The sequence below is a fragment of the Solea senegalensis genome, linkage group LG14, assembly GCF_019176455.1.
Source record: "Solea senegalensis isolate Sse05_10M linkage group LG14, IFAPA_SoseM_1, whole genome shotgun sequence".
Classification (NCBI taxonomy): Eukaryota; Metazoa; Chordata; class Actinopteri; order Pleuronectiformes; family Soleidae; genus Solea; species Solea senegalensis.
The window spans coordinates 6601437-6628074 of NC_058034.1; the positions used below are offsets into that span (position 1 = coordinate 6601437).

Sequence of the window (26638 nt, forward strand, 5' to 3'; positions counted from 1 at the left end):
GACTAAATAAAAGATGTTAGATGTACGAGACTGTCACATTCACGCAAAAGCAGTGAGCCATTTGCTCTCTGATGCACTGTGTAGTGCGGTTGTGTATCATTCTGTGTGTTACAATGACTGGTAGCATTTGGACAGGGCATGATGTAATGCTTATGACTCTACTGGGTGTGAACACTTAGGTTAGCAAATAGATCGGCTGCGATTGCTAACATACCATCATCTGAGACGAGAAAAACACTGCTCTTCCTTGTCCCATGGTTTGTTCTGAAATTTCTTAATGTACTTGGTCTTCTCTCATTGCAGCTAGAGAACACTTTACTTTGTTCTCAACACCGGTATATATACTACATAAGAATATTTAGTGGTGAAGCTATGACTCGAGACTAGGTCTAAATGTTGTTGACAAGATCCCATGTTCAATTTATCCTTTCTTTTTTTCTTTCTTTCTTCCATCCTCCCATTCTTTCCTTTCCCTCCTACTGCAGTCAGGGATGACGCATCAGTATTGCTGTAGAGCTTACAGGAAGTGTCGTTTTGATAGGCCAGTGGAGAAGCAGCACAGTAGCAGCTCTGACATGCGTATGCATTGCTGAACCACGGCCAGGGAACACTCGCAGCATTTTGATGACATCACCCACCCCCACACTGCTCCTGCCTCCCTCTGTTTGCTGTTGAAACAAGCTCGTCTCTCACTCAGTGAGAAAAGGAGCAGGCATCAGTAAGAGAACAGGAGCTAGCTGGGAAGAGGAGGGGCTGCTCATGAGCAAATGGATAGGGAGAGAGAGTTTTGAGTGGAGGCGGAGGGTGGCTGAAAGTGCTAGCGGGCTAGGACTGGTACACACATACACACACACACAGGAAGAGAAGAGAAGGAGAAATATTGCTGTGCATTGTTCAGACTTCTATCGTGTACTGTTCTGCGGCTTCTTACTCCCCTATCAGGAACAAAAGTTCTCACGCAGTTTTGTCTTCGGCCTTTCTGGACTTTCTGTGCTGAAATGGGGATGAGGTACTCTGTGGATTGGCAAAGGGGCAGCAAGCGCTGAGGTGAAATTCTTCTCTAAGTAGCCAGGCAATGCTATTGCTCCTCCTCTGCCAATGCAGTTTCTCTCTTCAGTGAACTAGGTGGAGGAAACAAAGTGATAGCACCTTTTTGGATCTCGTTTCCTGAGCCGCAGTCATTCAGGATGATGCATTTAACTAGCACCTGTGGAGGATAGTATCCAGCTCTAAACAGCCAAGAGGAGCTGCAAGTGTCAAAAGTGTAAAGATTTTTTTTTGTTGAAGTTGTACATTTTCGAGAGGAGTGGAATGTTTGAAAGTGGCAGGAGACTTGTAAAATTTGTGCCTTGTGGTGAAGCCTAACTTTTGGGAGCCACTATGCTGAGCCTGCAGGATTCGGTCTTCTTCGAGATCAGCATCAAATCTCTGCTCAAGTCTTGGAGCAGCAGCTGTGAGTACCTTGCCAAGGTTGCACACATGTTTACATACCACACTTGGCCATCAGACTTATCTACCACACAGCCAGCAGAGCCAGTGTACAATCGTACGCTTGCTTGCAATTCATACTAATAGGTATCCTATCTCCTCCCTGTATAACAAAGTAGTTATTGATGGAGTTGTCAGGATGACTGATTATGTTTAGCCCAGGTTTAGCTATACTTATATGATGTGTATGCAGGTGGCTGCATTTAGCCTCTTCATTCAACAGTCTACTCCCTGTGCTCATCATTGCTTTACTGGCTTCTAGTTGTCCCTCAGATAATGTTTTATTGATGTGATGTGATCTGATGATTCATAACACAGGTGGACTTAAAAAAAACAAAAAAAAACTGGCTGCCTGCAGCTTTCTCTTTATTTCTTCATATTGTGGAAGTTGTGAACTTTACATCTTTTTATTTTAACATCCGCATCTTTCTTCAGTTTTCTAATCTGCACCATCCTACATACTCTCCTGTTTTTCACCCCACTTTCATAACCCTTCTTTCCCTTCCTTGGCAGATAATGTTTCTCTACTATTGATCAGTCTTCTACTTCCCTCCTATTATTAGCTTCCCATACATTGCATATTGCATCAGGAATCGAAAAGGCGCTGCCACTCCAGTCTCACTGGAATGTAATAATGGTCAAAGGTGGATGGCAACAGCAATCTTTACTGCCCAACTGTTGGCGCTGATTCATCACTCCACTTTTGCTTGTATTAATATATACATTATAGACATTACTGGTTTCCTTTGCAATTTGACCATAAACAATTGTCTCGGTTTTAAAAACGGCATATGTTTAGCCAGTCTCATTTTCAGGGACTTTCATAAAGACTTTTTCTAATGCAGATGAGAACATGACATTAGCGTCCCTTTTGCTTCTCTCATACATGGGCACAAACGCATACGCAGACATACTGATAACAACTGGTGATGCACCCTACATGTCTGGTCTAGATGTGGAACTTGTGGAACACATTTCTGGTCCAGAAATGCTGTATGATATCTAAGGCATCCAAGTGACTCTGCCTTGTTGATTTTGAGATCAGTTGGCATCAAGAGCCCTGTTGGGTAACAGTTAGATCAGAGGTGTAGTTTGGTCTTGAACCATTAATTGATTGATTCAAATGTAGCATTTATGAAATCTGACTATGATCTTTTTTGATGTCCCTTTGGCAAAATTACAAAAGATTCTGAGAAATCTTTTGAGTTGTAGGGTAAATGAGGTGAGGCATTACATCATGTAGTTAAGGCCACGTTGATGATGATGTAGCAACACTATTTAGAGTGTCATTTACAGACAAAAAATACAGTGTTGTTGGCATAATAAGAACATATGTAGTTTTGGAGTTTGAGCCAATCATTGGAGTTTGAGATTCTTCCTTTATATTAGGTTGCTGTTATCATATACAGTATCTTGTTGGAATTAAATTAATTGAAGACTGTACCAGAAGGTCTTACAGTGCACTTTGGTCAGCAGAGTTGAATATACTCTTGTGGTTGAAATTTTGCTAATACCAAATTAAATAAATTAAAATAAACAAATTATAAATGTGGGATGGTGGAGAGATTGATAATTGAGCATGAAGAAGATGGAATGAATATTTTTAAAGGCGTCATGTTAATAGTTGGTCTTTTGCCAGGGTTTGTTGGTAAACAAATCTAAGCAGAAAATTAACTTAAACACAATACAACTTTTCTATGTGGTGTTTGTGTTCTTCTTGTGTTAGATATCCAAGTTCCATTATGCAGTCAAGAGACATGTAGATTAGACCAATAAGAATGTTAAATTTCTCAGACGTTTCTAAGTGAATTCAAAAATATTTGTCTCTGTTTATCCAAAAGGATCTTGCATAGGGGTCACCCTAACCATTGGTCTGTATGTGTCGGGATAGGCTTGAACTCCCTTAACTGTAAACAAGTAAAATGTCTTTCAGCAGCCATTGTTTTTAACTTGAAAGCTCTTTGTGCCAAAATATACATAAATGACTGAATTATGTCGTAACTGGTCGAGGAAAGAGTATTGTACTCCTTGAACATATTGAATTCCTCTTCACTTCTTCTAATGTCAGTTAGCAAGCCTTTATGATTTAGATCTTGCCACCTCTGCCAGTCTGCAGCAGAAATAATGGTTGGTCAAAGTAATTGTTATTATTTTATTGATGTACAATATTGGCTGACTGTAGCAACTAAAATCGCCCACCAGCGGCCACAACCACTCTCTGAGCACCTCTCTTTGCAATATTGTCCAGATGTTGACTTGTAATCCTATGTGCATATGTGTAGTAGTAGTTCCAGCCATGTATATTCAATTATATATTATTCATTTCTAACTTTGTTGTTTATGTTGTTCTAAATTATATTCAGAATGATATTTTCAGCAATAAAGTAATACATAAAGGACACAGTTTGGTAGGTGGAAGTTTTATTTATCATATATTAGTTTTTGTTTCATTTGAGAGCATGCCTTTTTGTATATTGTTTTCTCAATCAAGAAATGTTTTGCAGTGGCTATTTTTTAGGCTCTTTGAACAAGTTAGTTTTGACCTGCATCTTTTAGATGATTTTTTTATTTGGAAGTGGTTAATGTTGGAAAAATAAAACCTGTAGTAACTTGTCAGAGACTCAACATGTTGAGACACTCGAGCAGAATTGGCACTGCCACACCGCATAAACACCGGCAGTGATTCTTTTGTCTTTCTCTGAAAAGATGGACGCACTCACGGCCCTGCATTCCAACAGTATGTGTGTGTTTGTGCTGTTGTTTCTGGTTGTCCTGACAGGGGAAGTGAGCAGTCGTTTGGGAGGGCTTTATTTTAACTGTGACAAGGTGGAGTCGCTGCTCTTGTAGTTGTGTAATCCTGCGGAGTGCTCTGTTTCTTAAGCACTACCATGGAACCTTGGCAGAACGTGCCTCTCACAACAAAACATAATAAGCATTTTCTGATGCTAAATATTAGAAAATGCTTATAATGATACTGAGCACTAAAGCTGCAGCCTTTCAGTTCTTTCAGTGTGACTGATCCTTTAGGCTAAACTGTATTGAAAACTTAAGATGCTAGTGTTTTTATTTCTTGAGTAGCAGATTTCCATTTTTTTTCATGTTGAGGTAGACATGCAAATAAACCAAAACAAAAAGTTGTTTATATTTTTAAAACTAGCTTTTGCTCATTTGAATATTTTTCAATAACCCTGGAAACCTCCGTCAGTAGATTTAGCCCCAAGCAAGCCCATCTTTTTTACATATTAGAAAAGCTTGCTTGAAGTTTTGTATTTGGATTTGAATGGGAAACGAAGATGGACTTGGACTCATTAGTGATATGAACACTTACATTTCAGGAACTTCACTTCCTGTATTATAGCAGGGAGTAGTTTTAAGAAAAAACTAAGATTATTGCATTGCATTTGTTGTTGTTGTTGTTGTTGTTGTTGTTGTTGTTAAAATAAGTACAACCACTGGGGTTATGTGCATGAACCATTCAACTAACCCAGCGTGTGACACAAGAGAAGGATGGAGGGGGGAGAGGACATGCCACCGATTGGATATGAGGAGCTTGGCTATGTGACATCATTGAGGGTGTTGGTAAAGCACAGTAAACAAAGAGGGAAATGCTTGAAAGGCTCTCTGTGCTGCTGGACAACTAGACCACAACACAGCCAACACGACTAAACTGGCCCTGCCACTTTCCCACGTTGTTTGCGCTATAGAAAATACATTAATTTATAAATTACTTTATTCTTAATTAAATTACACATTTTTTATTTATTTAAAATATTTTCTTTATTTAAGGTAAATAGTGGCCTGTAATGTTTTTTTCCTATTTGATCATCAAAACAATTGTTTGACTAGTTTTCCATAATGATGAATACATTTGTCAAAGGTGTTGTTATTTAAGGTTCACAGACTAAATATATATAGACTGGGTGGACTGAACAGTTGCCATTTGGTACAAAGAAAGACTGCTGTCTGAAGAATATCACGCAAACAGATTTACAGATTGAAACATGCTAAATGGAAATCACTGAGGTTTCCACTTAAAATTTCCTGAAGAAGTGCCTTTTACTAATTTGATTTTCCATTTACTAAACTCGGATGCATGAAAACTGCATTAACGTCATGAAACACTTGGCTAGTCAAAGACAGAGGAAGAGATCACATTGCCTCTGTCCTTCATTACTACTCTGAATTGATGTATGCTACAGCTGGGACACCAATTATAGTTTTGTCTAATCGAGCCAAGATGGCCACCAATAGTTAACTGACCCTTTACCTTATTCCCTCCCAGAAAAGGCCTTGTTCTGTTTCTTCCTGGTTACCACAGAATCTATTGTTCCCCGTGTACTGAATACCACTGAGGAGCAGAAGTGCAGAGAAAATAAAATTATTAGCTAAGGGAAAATGGTAATCTCTATTTGTATATAAATTGTACATTATTTGTTGTTATTTGAGAATTTGCATTTGCACCAGTTGAAATGGAAACTACATCCCTACAATGAAAAGGCAATGCAGACAATTGATAATCTGGTCTAACATTTGATAGATTTGTTATCTTAAATCAGGATGGCCTCTTTTGATAAATTGGATGGATAGACCAAGGCCACCTGTGTCCTTTTCTACTGTCGGTGCTCATCTTAGCTAACTGGCTGCTAGTTTCATATTTACTTTACGGACGTGAGAGTGGTATCAATCTCTATCTCCGGGTAAGAAATCAAAATGTTGACCTATTCAAACATTTCTTGTCATCACGTATGTCTGTTTTCTTTTCTTCCAAATCAGTTTTGCAAGAGCAGCAGTATAGTTTATTTTCCAGACCATTGTTGCTCAAAGAAATGGTGTGTAATATACCTTTTAATGTGATAATGATACTGGGTGTGCACATCCAGTGTACTCCTAGTGCCAGTCCCAAGCCTGGATAAATGGCAAGCACTGCATTAGGAAGAGCATCCGGTGTAAAACCTTTTATCAAATCAAATATGCGGATCACTGAAAGATCCACTGTGGTGACCCCTAAGGGAGAAACTGAAGGATGAGAAAGATTTTAGATTTAGACATCAACACATTTTTTTCACAATTTTGATTTATGAATTTTTAATGGAGTTATTGTTTTCCTTATGTTTTCTTTTCTGTGGGTGTGGGTGAACAGTTTGCGCATTTAGGGATTTGAATCATGTAGATATTTTTTTTTTTGTTCTTGATCTCTTTCATCACATTAGTAAATTTGCCTCTCAAGGAAATGTGTGTTGTTTCAATCGGAGCTAGTGCATATCATGCTTTACATAAATGTTGTTCCTTGTCTGACCCTGCTGGTTTTACTCTCACTGTAGTATTTCCTAACCTCTATCTTCTGGTCACTCTGCAGCATCTGCACCAGTCAGCAGCAGCGCAAGTAGACGTCGTACCCCCACCTCTGTGACTCCCCTTTCGTGGGAGAAACACAACATTGCTGCCATGTCGAGCATCACCATCGACCCCGAGCTTAAGCCTGGGGAGTTTGTCATCAAGAGCCTTTTTGCAGAATTTGCTGTGCTTGCGGAGAAGAAGATCGAGATGGTGATGGCAGAGCCACTGGTGAGTCCACAGGGGGTGAATGCTGGTGTCTAGAAACACAGGAAATGAAATTCAATACACAACACGTGATGTGGCACACACTGCTGAGACAACCTCTTCTCTTTTGCAACTAACTGCCAGTGCCTTTGTCTGTTTCATGAAAAACTGAAAGATGTGTGAGGAAACAGGCATGAGAGGCACATAATCTTTATGGCCATGAGTTGCATAATTGATCATTAATAACGGACTTTTTTGGCTGACCTTCAACTGCCCTGTTCTAGTCATTTGTTCCCTTTTTTCAATGAACTCTACCTTTCTTTTACTTGAGGGTCCTGTAGCAGGGTAAAGCCTGATTTATACTTGAGCTTACATTTTAGAAGTCTAAATAAAGTGATTTTCCAGTTTACATTGTATCATAATTACTGTATGCTGGCTTGTTTATCAGTATTTATAACTGTGCTTTTCCCCCCTTGTTTTGATAATTAATATATTTTAATTTTTTTTGTATAATTTAGATTTACTTTTGATGAGAGGACAGCCGTTGTGCAATAAATGGACGTGGTCCATTTAAGATGTTTTGGTCCAAAAGTTAAAGATGGAGTTTTTACATGATGACGATGACAAATCACGCTAATCACACTATAATACTATGGTGTCCACAACATTAGAAAATCCCAAAGGTGGACAACCTTTACGAGTGACACTTTTTTTCTGTCCATTTCACTTAACACTTAAAAAAGCGGCGGAGCATAAATTAGGCCTTAACAGAAGGCCTTTTAACCTCACTTTCTTTCAGACCCTTACTCAGCTTATGCATGATGTTTTTCTTTCCCTCTTGCTTTATCATTATCACGTCTGCTATTTACCTACCAACAATCTAATTGTATGCAAGTACCACACTTCTTATAATGTGTCTCTTGTCACATCTCTCTTACAGGAGAAACCCCTGTCCCGATCCCTCCAAAGAGGGGAGGATGCACAATTTGACCAGGTCAGTTCAACTATCGGTTAAAATCTGTATACCACTGGGGTGTATGGACGTGACATAATCATTTCCCAGAGTCAAGAGACTCGCTCTTCCACCTTTGTATGTGTGCAGAGTATTTGAATCTCCAACTCCACCCAATCAATCCCCCCTCTCAGTGGCCGGTCTGTCCCTCATCTGTAGCTGGTGCAGAATTCTATACAATGGGCCCGCCTGCGGCAGAATGCTTTGTTCAGCACAACACAAAGCCAATGAGGATATGGTGCTATAGATCCAGCTGTCCCCATTGTGAGTGAGAGAGAGAGAAAATGGGTATTGAGAGCAAGAGAGTGCAGAATCGCTGTGTCATCCTCAGCAGTATATCAGCATGGGGCACTGGAGTGTGTCTTCTTGGTGCCGTAAGGGCAAGGGGAGCAGTTGAATAACTCTCCTGCCTAGCATTCATCATCCACCTCCGTCATTACGCTGCACTGGCCCTCACAGACACACATACACCTGAATAGTTTAAGCATACTGACCACAGCATGCCATGTTATATGTCAAAAAAACACTAGTCCAGATTTCTTGTTTTCTGTATTGACTAATCCTGTGGTTTACTGCTGTCAAACAAAAACACAGCTGTTGGTAAAGTTTCATGTTGCAGCTGAATATCCCGTACTGATTTAGCCGTCAGTTAGCATCAAAATTGTAAAGATGTTTAGTTCCATTGTGGGGCCAAATAAAAAAAATTGTTTCATCCACATTTTACACACTGGACCTTGTTAACTATTGAGTTGATTGGCTTGTTCATGTAGAAGCAAGGCACTATCTGACATCATCACTGATGCAATCAAAAACTAGGGTTCAGAGAAATTATATTAAGTATCATTTCTGTTATACAAATGAAATGAAGCAGAACCAAATGGGCTGTGAAGCTGCTCAATAATGACATTCTGTATTGAAAATATTAATAGCTACATTATTCCACTCGCTAGTTGAGAATACCTACTTCCCGTCTGCTATTCAGTTATTGAATGCCCATTTAATCTGTGCTTGTCGAGCACCATTCTGCACACAGCTTACTATTTTTGTGTATATTTTGTGGATATGTTTACTGTGCACATGCAAAATGCAGGTTATGTGCTTTACCTGTAATATGTGAATCTAATGTTTGCAATTTGTTTTTCAGTTAATAAGCTCTATGAGCTCAATAGCAGAACACTGTTTGCCCTCCCTGCTTCGCACACTTTTTGACTGGTACCGGCGGCAGAGCGGCACTGAGGATGAGTCTTATGAGTACAGGCCTCGCTCAAGTACAAAGTCCAAAGGGTGAGATGATCCTCTTATTTTATTCTTTAAACCAGTTTCAAATGAACTAACTAACAAACTCAAAACAATTTTTCTCTTCTGCTTTATAGAGATGAACAGCACCGGGATAAAGATTACCTTCTAGAACGGAGGGACTTAGCCATAGATTTCATTTTTTGTTTAGTTTCTGTGGAAGTTCTGAAACAGGTGAGCCATTCTATTTTATAAGAATGTAGATTAGTATTATACTACTTAATCTTATGTGCTACAGAAATGAATTGCAGTTTTGTTATTGATGTCTTTCTCCACAGGGGGACAGGGTAAATAAACAAACTGAAATGTCTAGATCAGGGCAACATTCTGAACTAAGCCAAACCCCAGAGAACAGAGCAAAGTTGTCCTTGGCTTTGCTCCTGCAGGGAGGCCTGATGAATGGCAGAAAAGTAAAAACAACTATCAATGTTTCTGATAAGGCTAATGATTCTATGTTTACGTCACAGATTCCTCTTCACCCAGTGCCAGATGTTTTAGTCCATGAAGTTCTAAACCTGGCATTCAAGCACTTTAAACACAAAGAGGGGTAAGTTAGCACAGACACCCAGATCACTGACACACATGAAGAAGACTTCAGAAAAAAGTGGCAATGGCATTGAAAACTGTTTGAACTAGTTCCACTGGAATATCTTGCATATGTGTGTCATTCAAAAACTGATCAGTTTCATAAATGAGAACTTTGTATTAAATGTTTAGAATCTCTGACATCATGCTATCAGATTGTTATTATTATCATTATTATTACTATTTGAATAATATTATGTAACACGTTATATATGATAATGACAGTGTGTACAAAACTGAGCTTATGTTTAAAGTTTTTGGTTTACCATGTTCTGTTTATTACTTAGTTATTTATTTAGATTTCATGACTTGGTACTTTTCATTTAGGTAAAAATTAAAAAAAAAATAGAAGTAAAAAGTTGTAATGAATGTGCTAGATTTGGTTTTACAGTTGTAGTAGTCACTATTTGGGCACTGTTGTTTTTATGTATCATTACATCAATTTACAGGTATTGTGGCCCCAACACTAGCAATGTGCATATCATTGCGGACCTGTATGCTGAGGTCATTGGAGTGCTCACACAGTCAAAGTGAGTGACTTTAGTTTTGCCTTTCACCTGAAACCCTGGCGGAAGTTTTTTCAACTTGTGTAATTCTCGGTCAGTTTTCTTTTTTTGTCTATATGTTTATATCTCTGTGTTTGTTTGTGTGCTCAGGTTTCAGGCAGTAAGGAAAAAGTTCATCACAGAATTAAAGGAGCTGAGACAAAAAGAGCAGAGTCCTTTTGTAGTCCAGAGCGTCATCAGTCTTATCATGGGCATGAAGTTCTTCCGCGTTAAAATGTATCCTGTGGAGGATTTTGAGGCTTCATTTCAGTTCATGCAGGTAAATGATTCATTCTGCCATGGAGGTTTTTGCCTGTGTTTGTCTCTGTTTTGTCTGTCTGTGAGCAGCATGACTCCAAATGTCAATAAAAGGTTATGTGACCCAAGAAAGAAATAATTAGATAAAGGTGGTGATCAAGGTATTTTTTGATGGAGGTTTGTAGTCTGAGTGCTCTCTCTAGTTTTATTTTATTCATGCATATTTCCCAAAATGTACTGCCAACAGTGAGTGTGGCTGATATGTGTATTTTATTAATTGCTCCAAACAGTTTTTTTACTCTTGCCCCTTTGTTCAGACTCAGCAACTCTCCATAGCAGTCGCTCATAAAACTAGATAAGTAACGATCAAAGGTAACGTTGGCCAAGGTGCGCGTCTGTGTTTTTCAGGCTTTGCCAAGAGCCATGAAAGGGGCAGTAACTTTATTTAATCAATCTCTCAGCAGCAACACACAGACTGTTCTCTCTTAACGCAAGTGTGATTTCTTCATGTATTAATGGAACATGCAGTGGTTTATGTCTGCCACTGACTCTCAGCATATATCATGATTTCTACCCAGATAATTATCTTTTAGAGCCTGAGCAGTAGAAGATACTTGATGATTGTGTAGATATTTATTAAACTAAATTTATTGAATCTATTTTTCTTCCAAAATTGTCAAATGTATGATAAGAGCAATGTTTCCATGCCTCACTGGCTTGGTTTATTAAGGCAAAATAACAATAAATGTTCCTGTTTTGTCATGTAAAGAGCAGATTTTGGTTCAACATTAGTCTAATATTAACTGATTCATTGATATTTTAATCTGATAAAATGTACTCATTATTATTATTATTGTTATTATTATACATTGACAGCGGTGGCTTCTATTCATACTTGGATGAATTCAAATGTGCACTTGGTACCATTTTCTGTTTAGCAGTTATCAAACAAAAAATAAAACAAACAACAAAATAAAAAGAGCACTTACAATGTGCCTCAAAGTGCACCAAAGTAAAAGTGAAACATGCTGAAATGGAACAAATACTTATCAAGTTAAACTCATAAACATAGGTCAAGGTCAGTGTTACTGTGTCAGCACTGTAAATTCTTATCAAGCTACATCTGTCTCCTCTTTTTCTTATTCGCATCCATGCTGTTTTTTTCTTAGGAGTGTGCGCAATATTTCCTGGAAGTGAAAGATAAGGACATAAAGCATGCTTTAGCAGGCCTTTTTGTTGAGATCCTCATCCCTGTCGCAGCTGTAAGTAAACTTTAAATACTCTTCCCACAAATTATGCCTTCAATATAAATTAATTTCTCAATGTGCTTTTGTTGATTTATGGAAATAACTTGTCAATCTTCAGGCGGTAAAAAATGAAGTCAATGTGCCGTGCCTGAAGAACTTTGTGGAGATGTTGTACCAGACGACATTCGACCTTAGTTCCAGAAAGAAGCATTCTTTGGTAATAATTCTAATATTTTTTCCCTCTGTCTCCCTCCCCATTTTTATCACTATATACTCTGCATCTTTAATGTTCTCCATTTGTTTTACACTTTCATATCTTCATCACTCAGTCTGACATTATCATTCCAAAATGTTTAACTGCAATATATAAATAAAACCTCTGTGTTAGTCTTAATGTTTACAGAGCAATCCTCAGACTGACTTGCTGGGTAAACTACTCTTTCTTTTTTGATAACAACACTGTTGTCCTCCACAGGCTCTGTATCCCCTGGTGACATGCCTGCTGTGTGTTAGTCAGAAGCAGTTCTTCCTCAACAACTGGCACATCTTCCTCCAGAACTGCCTCTCCCACCTGAAGGTACTGCCAATCTGAGCCTTCTTAGAGTTTTTTGTTGTTTTTTTTACATCATGCTCTGACGAACTGTACAATGATTGTGTTGTTCAGATACTTTGCTTGTTGTTGCCTAAATCAGTGAAATGTCATAAGGCAAAGGAAATTTTGTTCTTGGCGGCATTACAAAGTCATTTACTTTCTTTGACTTTAAGCTCACAGAAACTGACTTTGGTGTGACGCAGCCACATTATCAGTGTAAAAACTAAATTATTGGACAGCACATGGTTAATACCACTGATTGAATAAGTTGTGAAAGGTGTGCTCTGTGGCTCTGTCTAAAGGTCATAATGTTCACTCCCCCCCCATGATCAACTACCAGATCTGGACAGGAATAGCACTTGATTTAATAATACAATAATAGAACCACAACTGCAAAAACCTCATTTTCAACTAATTGATGTTCTGAATGGACAAAAGCAAACATGCAAATGAAAAACAAGACTTATTAACCACAAAGAAGTTCACAGTTATGTTAATAAAATATACAGTCTCTTAACTCTATGTCAGAAATATCTAATTTGTGGCTTTACTGAATATATTTCATCTGTCATGTTCTCTCAAGTGCTGTTTTAACTCAGGTCTGTTATGATTCCTTGTGAACCAATTACAAACAGATCAAGCCTACTTTTCTCCTCTTCCTGACTATCATCGAGAAAATTCAACCAAGAGGGTGACTGACCAAATCATTGACTGTCTGACCGACTCATTGTCCTTTCCCTTCTGCATAGATTACCTTTTGTAGGGATTGTTTGAGTTTGTAGTGGATAAGTTCCTGGTTGCATCTTTGTGATGGTGGTCTCTGATTGATGTGAATGGCCATCTGTCTTTTCAGTGATCTCACTCCAGCATCTACTTTTTACTATTTAGAATCATTTTTGCCTTCCCGCATTTGATTTCATTTAAATCAGTTTCCTGAGTGGTGATGTTGATCCTTTTGATTGGGATGGTTTTGCCAATTTGTGTTTTGGTGAAGTGATGATTTCAATGATTTAGGGCTTCATTTACAAAACGTGATTTTAACCCTCTGGCTGCTAATGAACATTTACCTTTTGTATTTGTTTAGAGTTGGGCTTCACCGAAAGGTCATTGTACAAAAAAGATTTTCATTATTTCAAATAGGTAAAAATGTGTTTTTCATATTCACAAACTTCTCATTGTTTTCTGTTTCCCAGGAAACATCATATTTAAAGTAAGGATGGAGAGGTTGTTACTAAAGAATGTAAGACCAAATTAAGAGTGGAATAGATAATTCAGTATAGTAAAACTGATGTGAATTTATAATATAAGCAAATTCATTGATGAATTCCTGATGTATTTGCATGGTCCTATGAATGAAAATCTGTCACTACTAGTCTTTTCTAAAACCCGATCAATGGTAAAAACAGGATTTGATAAGCTAACAAAGAATATCATTTAAGCTGTACTTGTGAAGCCCAACTTAAAAGCCCACAGGGTTAAAATAAAGTTTGACATATATTTTAATGGACTGCTGACTTGGGGGATGCTTATTGTAAGCTTTGTGGGAGAAGCAGGCTATTGGTTTTATTCCCAATCATTTTCCATCTAAATCGTTACATGTTTTTCCTCATATCCACTCCTCTATTTATCTGTATTTTCCATTGATTCCCAGACCACAGCACGCCATATGTTTTTGTTTTGCTAGGTTTAGCTCACTCTTCATTAAAAATGTCACAACAAATACAAAAACTTTGCATCACCTACATGCTACTTGTGAATCCACAGGTGGCATTTAAACTATGTTTCATTCCAGTAAAATAACATAGATTTTTGTTCTCTCACATTGACAAGGGTAAAGTTTGTTGCACTGCTCTTGTCATATTTGTTTAGTTAATGTTTTTGTTTTTGCCTATAACTTGCATGTGTCCCTCCCCAAATCCTACATTCTTTGTCTTGTCATTTGATCCTTTTTTCTCACATTGACTCGCTCCAGATGCCGTCTAACAACAGCATCCGAAAGCAGATTGAGACCCTGCAGGTGAGTTTACTGGTGTCAGCAACCTGCCTGGTGCTCCCGTTCTTTAGCGCACCAGGGGCCTCATTTATAAAACTGTGCGTAGATGCGCCTGAAAAGTCGGTGTACGTAGGAAACACAGAATCTGCTTACGCAAAAAAATATTCGGATTGATAAAACAATGCGCACACACGTCCCCCGCCAGTTTCTCTTTATAAATCGCAACCAACTCAAAATGCGGCGCAGCTTTTGCGGGCTTCAGGTAATGCCCACACATGACCATAAATAGTCAGAAAAATCCCCCATATTAATATTCATTGATCGGAAGTGACTGGAAAATCATAGCAAACACAGCATAGGAAGTTAACATAATCAGTAATCGAGGTAAAAAAAATTTTTATACAGTTTTGTCATCACTAATGACAAAAAAGATGTTTAGAGTGACGGAATGTGGCAGATGCTGTAAATGCAGAAGGTCAATGTTGCTGCTCTACAACAGCCCACACTTAAGTCCCACTGCTCTCTGCACTGTGGGTTCTGGGGAAAATACTGAGTAGGCTATCCACCGTTTGTATAGGTATCGCCTGCAAGGTTCGTGAATAGATCGAGGACATTAGACATTGTAAGAGTGTTTGTTAATTTGTACACACAGTAATCGCATGTTATAGAAGCCAGTTTCTGTGCATGCTGACACTGGATCCAGTGTGGCACAGAGATCCAGCAGGACAGTGCGTGAAAGTCAGAACCGGTTCAAAATCCATTCATCATCACTGCACCTGCAGATGTGACTGTTTTCTGAAAATTCTCTCCCTCTGGCTCTTTTGTTTGATCCTCTAACAGAGACAAACCAGCTTTTGCATCATTTGCGCAATCTGATAAATGACAGAAAAATTGTTGGTTTTATAATAATTTGAAAAAGGTATTTTGCAGTAAAGCATATCAAGTATTTGTTTATTTGTGTGTTCGTGTGGAAGGTGCGCGTTTCAGGACGTATCAGTCAAACAGGTTGTTTATTTGTGTCGCAAATAAAATCTTTCTTGTCAAGTTTTTTTTTTTTTATAAATCCCAAACTTTGCATAGAAAGTGGCGTACGCAAGCTTTATAAATGAGGCCCCTGGTCCTCACCAGGACGTAGGGCAGTACAGTTCAGCCTGCTTGGCTGAAGGTAGTCGGTTGTTTGCTTTTGTGACGTGCCACTAAAGTGTTACTCAGTGAAAGTAGTGAACTTTGTCGTGACATTGTAACCTGTGGTGTTGCTTTAGTTGTGTATGTTGAGTAGTCGCGATGACCTTTGTCAGGTATTAGATGGTTACTATATTTGTCTGTGTTTATCAGGGATACACAATTTATTAGTCAGCTTATCTGTGTTGTACAAAGTAGTCTTCTGATGTTGCCTTTTTGAAAACAAACTTCACATTTAATATTGTGCCCCCTCCTATTTTTAATAGGGTCAAAGAGGCTTAGAATGAAAAGAAAAATTACATGCATTTGTGGAATTTGGAGTTTTTACAATGTGGAGTGATCTTGTTGCAATGTTTTTCCTCTTGTAGTTGCTTTTAGGGTAACAGGCTTACATGCTTTTCTCAAGAACCTGCCTCATTGGCTGTTGACATGAGGGCTTAGGCCTTATCCACACAGGAACAGGACTTTACCAATATCGTTCTCATGTGACAGTGGTTCTCTATGTACCTCTCTGTATCTTTTTTTCATGGTCTCAAGCTTATTTTTATATCATTATGTAAATTCTTCATATAGATATACTTAAGATAACAAGAAAAAACAAAAACCTACCTAATACATTACAATAATTTAAACTAATAACAAAACACCAACTAGTGAAATTCTGACCGGTCAAAATGTAAAAATTCTGACCTCATGCAGCCAAAGTTTAAAACCTGCATTTGTTTGACTGTGGTTTGGACTTCAGTTCTGTACAGATCTGAATTGTACTGAATTTAAAACACTTCCGAGTAACAAAGATTTAGCCAGGTTTCAAGATATCGGTCTCTGACATAACATATTGGTCTTCTGCTCTGTTTTATGGTATACCATGCTCAAGTCATTGCGTGTTGTACTGTGCCATTAATGGCACCATTTTCAAAACTTGTTGTGTATGAAAGTGGTTCGCATCAAAATATGGACATTAATTTATTTTTTTTGTCAGTGCTAAATGTACAGTAGTTTGTGCAAATATTGGACCTCCAGTAGACCATCAGGGTAAAACATGTCCTTTGTTAATCCTTGAACCAGGATGAGATGGCACACAACATGCTATGAGCTCACAATATGGCTCTGTGCATGTATCATAACAAAACATATCCTCAGCACAGCAGATGGTTTGACTGAACTCCTGCACATGATTCTGTTTAAGTGGGTATAAAAGTTTGTATTGTAATGACTGAAATTATTTCTTAATGTTGACTCCCTCTGGCTGAAAGTGACTGTCCCCATACTCGGTGTTCCTTCTTACAGGTCATAAAATTGTGATGACATCTTCACAAATATATTGAAATAAAAACCTTTGAAGCTTAGCATTTTTAAGACCCTGTGGACTTTTGACTGTGATGCCCAGTGCACTATGACTCACTTCAACCCATACACTCACAGTGAAGATCAAATGTGTCCATAAGCTGTTGAAATTGTTGCACATCTTTAATATGTACAATCTGACGTTCTCCAGTAGACAACAACATGATCAGGTGGGTTGATGTGATTGTCGTGATAAATTATAGTGATTCAGTTTTGGATTATTATATTTACATCCACAGAACAAAGACCCAAAAATGTCTCGTGTTGCTCTGGAGTCGCTCTACAGGCTGTTGTGGGTCTACATTATCAGGATCAAGTGTGAGAGTAATACGGTCACACAAAGGTCAGTTCCACAGTCAACTCCACATTGACCCTCAGTTTATATACACTAACACAAAACTAAGCCTATGTAGAAGTTGTGTAATGATTTTAAGACTTTCTCTGTTTTTCCTTTTAGCCGTCTTCTTAGCATCGTTTCAGCACTTTTCCCCAAAGGTTCGCGCAGTGTTGTGCCAAGAGACACGCCCCTCAACATCTTTGTCAAGATCATCCAGTTCATAGCTCAGGTAAGCCTAAAGCCCGAATTGATGTAATAGATTTCAGAACTGAAATAAATCGAGGTATAAACCAATGTAGTAACTTTTTTTGGTATTGCTGTTCTGTTTGGCTGTTGCTACAGGAAAGACTGGACTTTGCTATGAAGGAAATTATCTATGACCTCCTGTGTGTGGGCAAGTCTCACAAAACGTTTACCATTAACCCAGAGGTAATCGAGATAAGACTTGATCTGATGTTGTATCTGTACTGTTGGTTGGATTTCTCTAATCCTCTTCTCTCTCTGCCTTGCCAGAGGATGAATATCGGTTTGCGAGCCTTCTTGGTGATTGCCGATAGCCTACAGCAGAAAGATGGGGAGCCTCCTATGCCTACAACAGGAATCATCATGCCCTCTGGTAACACCTTACGTGTCAAAAAGATCTTCCTTAACACCACCCTCACTGATGAAGAAGCCAAGGTCATAGGTTGGTGCTATTCTTAAAACTTGACTTTTAGATGGGCATCTTAAAAATCTTTGTTGATTTGTGTAACAACTGTGCTGGTTGTTTCCAGGCATGTCACTGTACTACCCGCTAGTAAGAAAGGCCTTAGATAACATCCTACGACACCTTGACAAGGAGGTTGGGCGCTCCATGAGTATGACCAGTGTACAGATGTCCAACAAGGAGCCTGAGGACATGATCACGTGTGTAACCACAGCTGCTATACAGTCAATCTCTCCATCTCTATTCTGCAACAGCATGTCATATATTGTTTGTGCTTTAGGGGAGAGAGGAAGCCAAAGATTGATCTGTTCCGCACATGTGTGGCCGCCATCCCAAGACTGATACCAGATGGCATGAGCAGACAAGACCTAATAGAGCTTCTCGCCAAGTAATTCACCATCTCTAGCCTTACTGCAGATGCGTCACTACAGAACACACTGTAGCTTTTGGTGCCCTCTGCTTGTTCTCTAATGTCTTCTTGTCCTCCTGTTGACACCCTCTTGTCCTCTAGACTGACCATCCACATGGATGAGGAGTTGCGGGGCCTTGCCTTTACAACTCTGCAGGCCCTGATGGTTGATTTCCCAGAGTGGCGTGAGGATGTTCTCTCAGGCTTTGTCTACTTCATTGTCAGAGAGGTGACTGATGTCCACCCCACCCTGTTGGATAATGCTGTCAAAATGCTTTTGCAACTTATCAGCCAATGGAGGCAAGCAGTGCAGAGCAGCAATAAGAGCCATGATGCACAGGTTGGTTTCTACTATATAACGTTAATCCCTTGAGAGTTAGTAATTTAATGTCTTAACATTTATTCAGTGATAGTATTTGCACAGAAATAACAAAGGCTTTTATTTCTTGAACAGAGCTCCAGCAGTGGACGTTCTCTGTCTCTGGACCGTATTCATTCTCTTGGCGTACTACATGTAGTTGAAGGTTTAGCTCTGGTGGTTCTGTGTAGCTGCCGCCCTGCTACACGCAGGCTGGCCGTTAATGTCCTCAAGGAGGTCCGTGCACTGCACACAGCACTGGGCATTGGCAAGGTAATCAAACTTAATGTGTACGACTCTGTTCAGAGTTGTTAAATTGTTTTTTTTTTGCATGTACTCAGTGGTGTTTTATAGAGGTTGGGATCCATCTGGTTACATTACTGCCTTCTTCTGAATGTAATATATTATTTATTCTCTTTCCTTCCCCCTCTCCTATCCTACTATGACCTTTTCATCTTCTCTATCTCCTAACATTTGTTGTGTCTTTCAGAGTGATGAAGAGTTGGCTATTGATGTAATGGACAGATTAAGCGCATCTGTGTTGGAGAGTTTCATTCATCTCACTGGAGCTGATCAGGTTCATAAGCCTTGTATATTTTTCAGACCCATAAAAGTTGCACATATACTCTTGAGACTCAGCTCACCTCTTTTCTCTGCAGACCAACCTGCTATATTGTCCCAGTGGGATTGATCTTCAGACGCTTGCAGAATGGAGCTCCTCTCCCATCAGCCACCAGTTTGATGTGGTGAGCCCCTCACACATCTGGGTGTTTGCCCACGTTACTCAGGGACAGGACCCCTGGGTCATCAGCTTCTCCAGCTACCTGCGGCAGGAGAACCTGCCCAAACATTGCCCCACTGCCCTCAACTATGCCTGGATGTTTGCCAACACCCGACTGCAGTTACTGTCCCCCCAAGTTGACATCAAGTACGTTTAATGTCTGTGTTGTTTTTGTGGGTTTCTGTCATTGTGGCCGTTTTCATGTAAATGGCCACACCGTGATAATTCATCTTTGATGTTATTATATTTTATGCTTGTGGATCAGCCTCTCAAGACTTAAAATGACAAAAGACTGAAGAGGCAGAAATCGGCTGAGTTCATCTTTGGGATTTCTAATGTCCTGCTCATTTTCATCTCTGACCCTCTCTATGTGACCACCTGCAGTAGCCCCATCAATGCCAAGAAAGTGAACAGTCTGAGCAGCAGTGACTCCTACATTGGCCTTTGGAGGAACTACCTGATTCTCTGCTGTAGCTCTGCCTCATCTTCCTCCTCCATGTGTTCCTCATCCTCCACCTCTGGCTCTGTCCGCTGCTCCCCACCTGAGACGCTGGCGTCCACGCCGGACAGCGGCTACAGTTATGATTCAAAGGTCAGAAACATTTGCGCACACATCACTTTTTTGAAAGGTTATATTAAGACCTACATCAGTCTCCTTACTAATAACTAACAATGAACATTAAGAATCTTCTTTATTTGAATTGATTTTATCTTTATACTTAAGTCTTTAATTTGCTCTTTCTGTGTCTGTGCATAGATTGTTGGAACTCCGTCCCCCTCCCTTCTGTTCAAACACATTGTTCCAATGATGCGCTCTGAAAGCATGGACATCACAGAGTCTCTTGTGTTGGGGCTTGGCCGGACCAACCCTGTGGCCTTCAGGTAACCAACAGATGACATGATTCATACGTGGACCTTTGTATTTGTACTTAATTACATATTATTTATAATTTATTTCTTACTTATTTTCCAGAGAGTTGTTAGAGGAGTTAAATCCCATCATAAAAGAAGCTCTGGAAAGAAGACCTGAAGTAAGTTCACTGTTACATTTTTCAGTGTTCTGTGAGAAAGAAAAGATGGTTTACTGAGTTTCAATGCTGCTGTCTTTACTCTGCAGAATATGAAGCGGCGCAGGCGTCGTGACATCCTCAGGGTCCAGCTGGTCCGGATATTTGAGCTATTGGCTGATGCTGGTGTCATCAGTCAAATGTAAGTAATCGACACATTTTCACAGTAAGGGAAGCAATTGATTTGCTCTTCCATAGACCTACCTACCTATATCATGTATTGTTTTACTTCACTTTTCATTTTATAGAGCCAGCGGAGGGTTGGATGGAGAGAGCCACTCTCTGAATAGTACACTGCTGGAGTACGTTGATCTGACCAGGCAGCTGCTTGAGGCTGAAAATGACAAGGACTCTGATACACTGAAGGACATTCGATGCCACTTCAGTGCTCTCGTGGCTAATATCATACAGAATGTCCCAGGTACTCCGTATACCTTATTTTAGATTCTTATTTGTATTGAATCTTTAAATTTAGTGTCTTGGTTCACTTTTGTTACTTGTGTTCAGTTCACCAGAGGAGGACCATCTTCCCCCAGCAGTCGCTGAGGCACAGTCTGTTCATGTTGTTCAGTCACTGGGCTGGGCCTTTCAGCATCATGTTCACTCCCCTGGACCGCTACAGTGACAGAAATATGCAGATCAACCGTCACCAATACTGTGCACTAAAGGTACACACAAAACTTGTTAAAAGATATGAATGTTTGAATTAATGTTCGCTGATAACTAATTAACTTTTCTAATGTCCTAGGCCATGTCTGCAGTGTTGTGCTGTGGACCTGTAGCTGACAATGTTGGCCTCTCCTCTGATGGCTACCTCTACAAGTGGCTGGACAACATCCTGGATTCTCAGGACAAGAAAGTAAGTGAAATGTTATATGGTAGCCCTACACAATCACGAAAAAGCTTTTGTTAGTTTGGCAATAATCAATGATTACTAGATATTGGTTTAAAGTAGGAGTGTATATGGTCAAAGAAGAGTCTTCTATTTGTCCTGAAATCATGTTTTATGAATGCAGCAGTTGAAGTCCACTTAGAAACCATATATAATTATAGTGTCCTTTACAACATAGCTAGACCAAACAAAACCAAAATACTTCCTGGGGTTAGTTATGTAGCACAGGTTGTTGTACCATGACACTGGCGCTATACAGTGGTGGTCAGAAGTACTACAAGCGGGCACCATTTCATTCAGAAAAAACCCACCCAATAATTAAGAAAGTAATAAATGAAAAAATCTGAAATTTTAACCATAATCAGGTAAGTGACAGACCTTTCCCTTTGTAGCAGTTTATTGTGCCCACAATAATGTTACTTCTTTATACTTGTTTTAAATTTTAAGAAATGAGTTAATGAACAACAGAAAAAGAAAAGATGTGTGCTGATTGCTGTAAGGAATTTACCTAAGGTTCTAACATTTGACACTGAATCCTCCTCTCCAGGTTCACCAGCTGGGTTGTGAGGCTGTAATGTTGCTGTTGGAGCTGAATCCCGACCAGAGCAACCTCATGTTCTGGGCTGTAGATCGCTGTTACACTGGTTCCCGTCGCGTGGCCGCTGGCTGCTTTAGGGCCATCGCCAATGTCTTTCACAACAGGTACCACATATTCCCAGTTTCACCTGTACCAGTTTTTTTCTTTATATATATTGGTATTTTGTCTATCTTGATGTGTGTTATATCTTTTCTTAGGGATTACCAATTTGACACTGTGGTGCTGCTGAACCTGATTCTGTTCAAGGCAGCAGATTCTTCCAGGGAAATCTATGAAGTTGCCATGCAGCTGTTACAGGTCAGAGTTTCTGTCACATAAAATGTTCAGTTCAGTACATATCTACTACACATAACACTTCTGTATTCACTTTTGGTGTTGGTTAAATGTATCACATTTGTGTATATGGAAATAACAGATCCTGGAACCCAAACTCTTCCGCTATGCCCACAAATTGGAGATCCAGCGAACAGATGGCATCTTGACCCCTCCCTCACCTCTACCGCACCTCTACTCTGTGTCTTACTATCAGCTGTCCGAGGAGCTTGCAAGGACTTACCCAGAGCTAACTCTGCCCATCTTCTCAGGTATGTGAGGTTGTTAGCAGCCCTTTGATCAACACACCTTGGATTTTTGGAACAGTTCAGAAGATGTTAATTATACTGTTGAGAATAAAAGATTAAAATAAGGTTTGAAGCCAAGAAAACACATACCTTCCAACTGTCTATACTACAGAGGTGAGCCAGCGTATCCAGACAGCACATCCTGGTGGCCGTCAAGTAATGCTGCATTACCTCTTGCCTTGGATGAACAACGTGGAGCTGGTTGACTTTAAACCAACTACACGGCGACCAGAGGATTGTGGCAGTGTTGATGATGAAGAGGATGCTCATGAGCGGGAGACCATGATGGTCAACAGTAGGCGATGGCTCCATGGAGAAGGCTGGGGCTCCCCACGTGCAACAACCATGGTGCTTAACAACCTCATGTTCATGACTGCTAAGGTGAGCCCGTCAGTGTAAATATAATTTTTGTAAATGTTAATTGAAGACATTGTTTGATCTCAATGTTTATTTTTACAGTATGGGGATGAGTTTGCTTGGTCAGAGATCGAGAACGTGTGGACCACTTTAGCAGACAGCTGGCCAAAGAACCTCAAAATCATTCTGCACTTTCTCATCAGTATGTCGGGAGTTAACAGTGACCCCAGCCTTTTGCCCTATGTAAGTCCCAGCACATTAATGTTGTGCAGTGTATCTGTCATATTCTCATGTGCAGCATATGCCACGTTCTCCTCATGTTTCCGGCTGTGACATATTGTATCTGTGTCCTCAGGTTAAACGTGTGGTGGTTTACTTGGGCAGAGATAAGACCATGCAGCTGCTGGAGGAGTTGATGTGTGAGCTTGAGTTGACTGATCCTGTTTGCTCAGCTGTCACTCACATGGACAACCCTCCTTATTACCGCATCACCTCCAGTTACAAAATCCCCTCAGTCACCTCAGGTAAATGAGCATTAGAAATATATTAATTCTTAGATATGGCCATGTTGCCAATACTAAATAATTTTTTGCCACTGCATTCAGCTCAATATCTTGTGTCTCCTCGCTCAGGAACAACTTCCAGCAGCAATACCATGGTGCCAGGAAATGATGGTCATCATGATAGCAAGATCAAAGACTCTAACATGGAGGACAGGTACAAGATAAATAACAGCACCATTCTAGTACTGTTAGGAAGTGATGGGAGGAGCTGATGGGGCTTGTCAGGTCTGCAACACCTTCAGAGGGCTGGGAATGTATAAACATACTTCAAATTTAAGAAGTCGACAATTCAGCCAAAACATGTTGGTTTTTAACTAAGCACGTCTGGTCTGCAGTTACACCCACTTGGATATCTACAGTGGCCTGAACAGTAACCTGAACCGCCAGCACCACCGTCTGGAATCTCGTTACAGCAGCAGCTCTGGAGGCTCCTATGAAGAAGAGAAGAGTAAGAGAAAAAATGATTTGCAACTCTCCCTCACAACACAGTTACAATACATTTCTGATAATCTTGTCCCTTCTCTAGGTGACTCTATGCCACTTTATGCTAACTGGCGTCTGAAAGTGATGGATCACAACCGGCCAGAGCCTCTCCCCTTCCCTCCAACAGGCGGCTGCTGGTCTCCGTTGGTGGACTACTTGCCAGAGACCAATACCCCTGCCGTGCCACTCCACCGGTAAACCATATACCACCTTCAACTCCTTCAACATTACATGGTTGTTCTTTTCATCCAAGTCAAGCTTTGTTTTCTGTGTTTTCAGGTGTAACATAGCAGTAATTCTACTGACAGACCTCATTGTGGACCATGGGGTCAAAGTGGAGTGGGGCGCCTACCTGCACCTCTTGTTACATGCAATTTTTATAGGTTGGTTGCTTTCTAAACAGTATAGTAGGACCGTCGGTGGTGATGGACTGAGTTTAAACTATTTTTCCTTGTTGTTTTTCTCCAGGGTTTGATCACCAGCACCCAGAAGTCTATGAGCACTGCAAACGTCTACTGCTTCACCTGCTTGTGGCCCAGGGAGCAAATAGCAATGTTCAGTCTGTGGCAATGGTGCTATTGCGCAACAGAGACTACAATGATCCAAGGGTCCTGACTGTGAAGCCAGTAGCTCCAGAGTTCAACCTTACAGGTCAGTTCAGCTGTGGAGCTCGGGATGGAGAAAGAAAGAGACGATAACATTCGATAGACTAGAGAAATAATTCCCCACCAGCTGTAGGGAAAGTAACAAAAACATCGCTTTTATTGTTCTCATTTGTTGTTGCCATAGCAGATCACAGAGTGGAAGCAACAAACCAGTCCCACAAGACTGGGTTTCCTGTCTCTCAATATTACCATTTAATTTCCATTGTTTTGAATGTTAAACTGCCAACTCCCATTGAAAATATCTTCCCTTAAGACATCTAAAAGATTGTGGTGCTGTTATATGATTAAGAAAAGACATTCCTACAGAACATACCATGTATCTTGATGTTTGTAATTTGTTTTTGAAGGAGTTCAAGACCTTTTGCCAGACTGTCAGCCATCACCTATGACGGACTCTGGTCTCAGCTCAAGCTCTACATCCTCCAGTATAAGTCTGGGGACAGGGGGCACTGCTCTGCCCCACCTCTCCCCCACACTCCTCAGTGAGGTGGATGCCACTGCTGAACAGGACAAGAAGGCTAAAGCTCTCATTGAGTTTATCACATCAAGGTTAGAAAGACCCTGTTTCATAAAAATGTGGATTTCTGAGAAAGAAAGCTTCAGATACTTGTTAACTGTTTCAGCCCTGCTGTAGTATCTAACATGTATTGGTATTAATCAATGCGCTAGATCAATACACTTATATTATTTTACTCATGTTTAATTACTGTATTTGCTTTCATGCTTTCTTCAGTGTCTGAATGGACTGGGTATTTTTGCTTTGCATGGGTTTGATGATGGAGTTGGTATAATTGTATTCTTTTTGCCTGGTGTGATAATGTGAAATGCTGTGGTGTGGCATAATTATTCTTAACAGTTAACAGGTCACATTGTCTAATGTGTGTTTGTTCTTGCCTTGTAGGAAGAAGGGTCCACTCTGGAACCATGAAGATGTATCACCCAAGAACCCCAACATAAAGAGTGCTGACCAGCTGAGTGTTTTTGTCCGACACGTTGTGACTGTCTTCAAACATTCTCAGTCAGGTCTGTTTGGTTTGTTGCTGCTTGTTCTCCCTGGCTCACATGTGTTGGACAGCTTTGTCATCACCGTTGTTGTGCACGTGTTTCTCCACAGGTTTCCAGCTGGAGCCATTGCTTAGTGAAGTAGCTCTTCAAACAGCTCTGTCTTGTCCTTCTCGCCACTACGCTGGACGCTCATTTCAGATTTTCAGGGCACTCAAGCAACCTCTGACTCCTGCAACGCTGTCTGACATTCTGTCTCGACTGGTAGAGACAGTTGGTGACCCAGGAGAGGAGGCTCAGGTAAGAACATTGCATGGTCTTGCTCCGAAGTGAACAAGTCGACATACTAGGTGCTGAATGTGCGTAAAACAATCACGGTTAAGTGCATCTGATTGAGCCAAGTAAAACCATGTTGCATTTTCTGATTCAATTGTACAGTACAGATACAGGTTGGCACTGAACATGCTACAGTGCACAGAACACAATTTGCTCTGTATCATGAGAGAACATAGTATATAAGCATGAATTAAAACATTAAGAAGTGAATAAAAGAGTCATCTGTGTCTTGGTTGATGGACGGATTGCTGTTGTTTTTGCTCTTCAGGGCTTTGTCATTGAACTCCTCCTGACACTGGAGTCAGGCATTGACACACTAGCAGATACGGTCAAAAACTATGACCTCCTCACTGCCTTAGCACAGTAAGCCCTACTCCT

At 40.1% G+C, this 26638-nt stretch overlaps 1 protein-coding gene across 4 annotated transcripts in view; it reads left to right on the forward strand.

The window, feature by feature from the left end:
• LOC122780892 (protein furry homolog-like) overlaps positions 1 to 26638 on the forward strand; it is a 60463-nt gene that overhangs the window by 15216 nt on the left and 18609 nt on the right. The window contains exons 1-44 of one of the 4 annotated variants that reach the window (XM_044044271.1): positions 696 to 1453; positions 6845 to 7053; positions 7970 to 8023; positions 9186 to 9325; positions 9415 to 9511; positions 9805 to 9884; positions 10372 to 10452; positions 10579 to 10747; positions 11895 to 11987; positions 12091 to 12189; positions 12448 to 12549; positions 14537 to 14581; positions 17326 to 17429; positions 17544 to 17652; positions 17766 to 17852; positions 17937 to 18108; positions 18197 to 18329; positions 18410 to 18517; positions 18641 to 18878; positions 18993 to 19169; positions 19387 to 19473; positions 19556 to 19824; positions 20062 to 20269; positions 20435 to 20559; positions 20651 to 20708; positions 20795 to 20886; positions 20993 to 21165; positions 21252 to 21412; positions 21493 to 21603; positions 22184 to 22338; positions 22432 to 22531; positions 22650 to 22818; positions 22967 to 23235; positions 23314 to 23454; positions 23567 to 23735; positions 23844 to 23928; positions 24110 to 24222; positions 24301 to 24451; positions 24537 to 24640; positions 24726 to 24908; positions 25270 to 25471; positions 25824 to 25945; positions 26037 to 26224; positions 26529 to 26623. In XM_044044271.1, the coding sequence (XP_043900206.1) occupies positions 1381 to 1453; positions 6845 to 7053; positions 7970 to 8023; positions 9186 to 9325; positions 9415 to 9511; positions 9805 to 9884; positions 10372 to 10452; positions 10579 to 10747; positions 11895 to 11987; positions 12091 to 12189; positions 12448 to 12549; positions 14537 to 14581; positions 17326 to 17429; positions 17544 to 17652; positions 17766 to 17852; positions 17937 to 18108; positions 18197 to 18329; positions 18410 to 18517; positions 18641 to 18878; positions 18993 to 19169; positions 19387 to 19473; positions 19556 to 19824; positions 20062 to 20269; positions 20435 to 20559; positions 20651 to 20708; positions 20795 to 20886; positions 20993 to 21165; positions 21252 to 21412; positions 21493 to 21603; positions 22184 to 22338; positions 22432 to 22531; positions 22650 to 22818; positions 22967 to 23235; positions 23314 to 23454; positions 23567 to 23735; positions 23844 to 23928; positions 24110 to 24222; positions 24301 to 24451; positions 24537 to 24640; positions 24726 to 24908; positions 25270 to 25471; positions 25824 to 25945; positions 26037 to 26224; positions 26529 to 26623 (5900 nt within the window). In that variant the 5' untranslated portion in view covers positions 696 to 1380. Of the gene's footprint in view, positions 1 to 695; positions 1454 to 6844; positions 7054 to 7969; positions 8024 to 9185; positions 9326 to 9414; positions 9512 to 9804; positions 9885 to 10371; positions 10453 to 10578; positions 10748 to 11894; positions 11988 to 12090; positions 12190 to 12447; positions 12550 to 14536; positions 14582 to 17325; positions 17430 to 17543; positions 17653 to 17765; positions 17853 to 17936; positions 18109 to 18196; positions 18330 to 18409; positions 18518 to 18640; positions 18879 to 18992; positions 19170 to 19386; positions 19474 to 19555; positions 19825 to 20061; positions 20270 to 20434; positions 20560 to 20650; positions 20709 to 20794; positions 20887 to 20992; positions 21166 to 21251; positions 21413 to 21492; positions 21604 to 22183; positions 22339 to 22431; positions 22532 to 22649; positions 22819 to 22966; positions 23236 to 23313; positions 23455 to 23566; positions 23736 to 23843; positions 23929 to 24109; positions 24223 to 24300; positions 24452 to 24536; positions 24641 to 24725; positions 24909 to 25269; positions 25472 to 25823; positions 25946 to 26036; positions 26225 to 26528; positions 26624 to 26638 lie in introns of those variants that run through there. The other 3 variants (XM_044044273.1, XM_044044272.1, XM_044044274.1) reach the window with 3 other exon arrangements.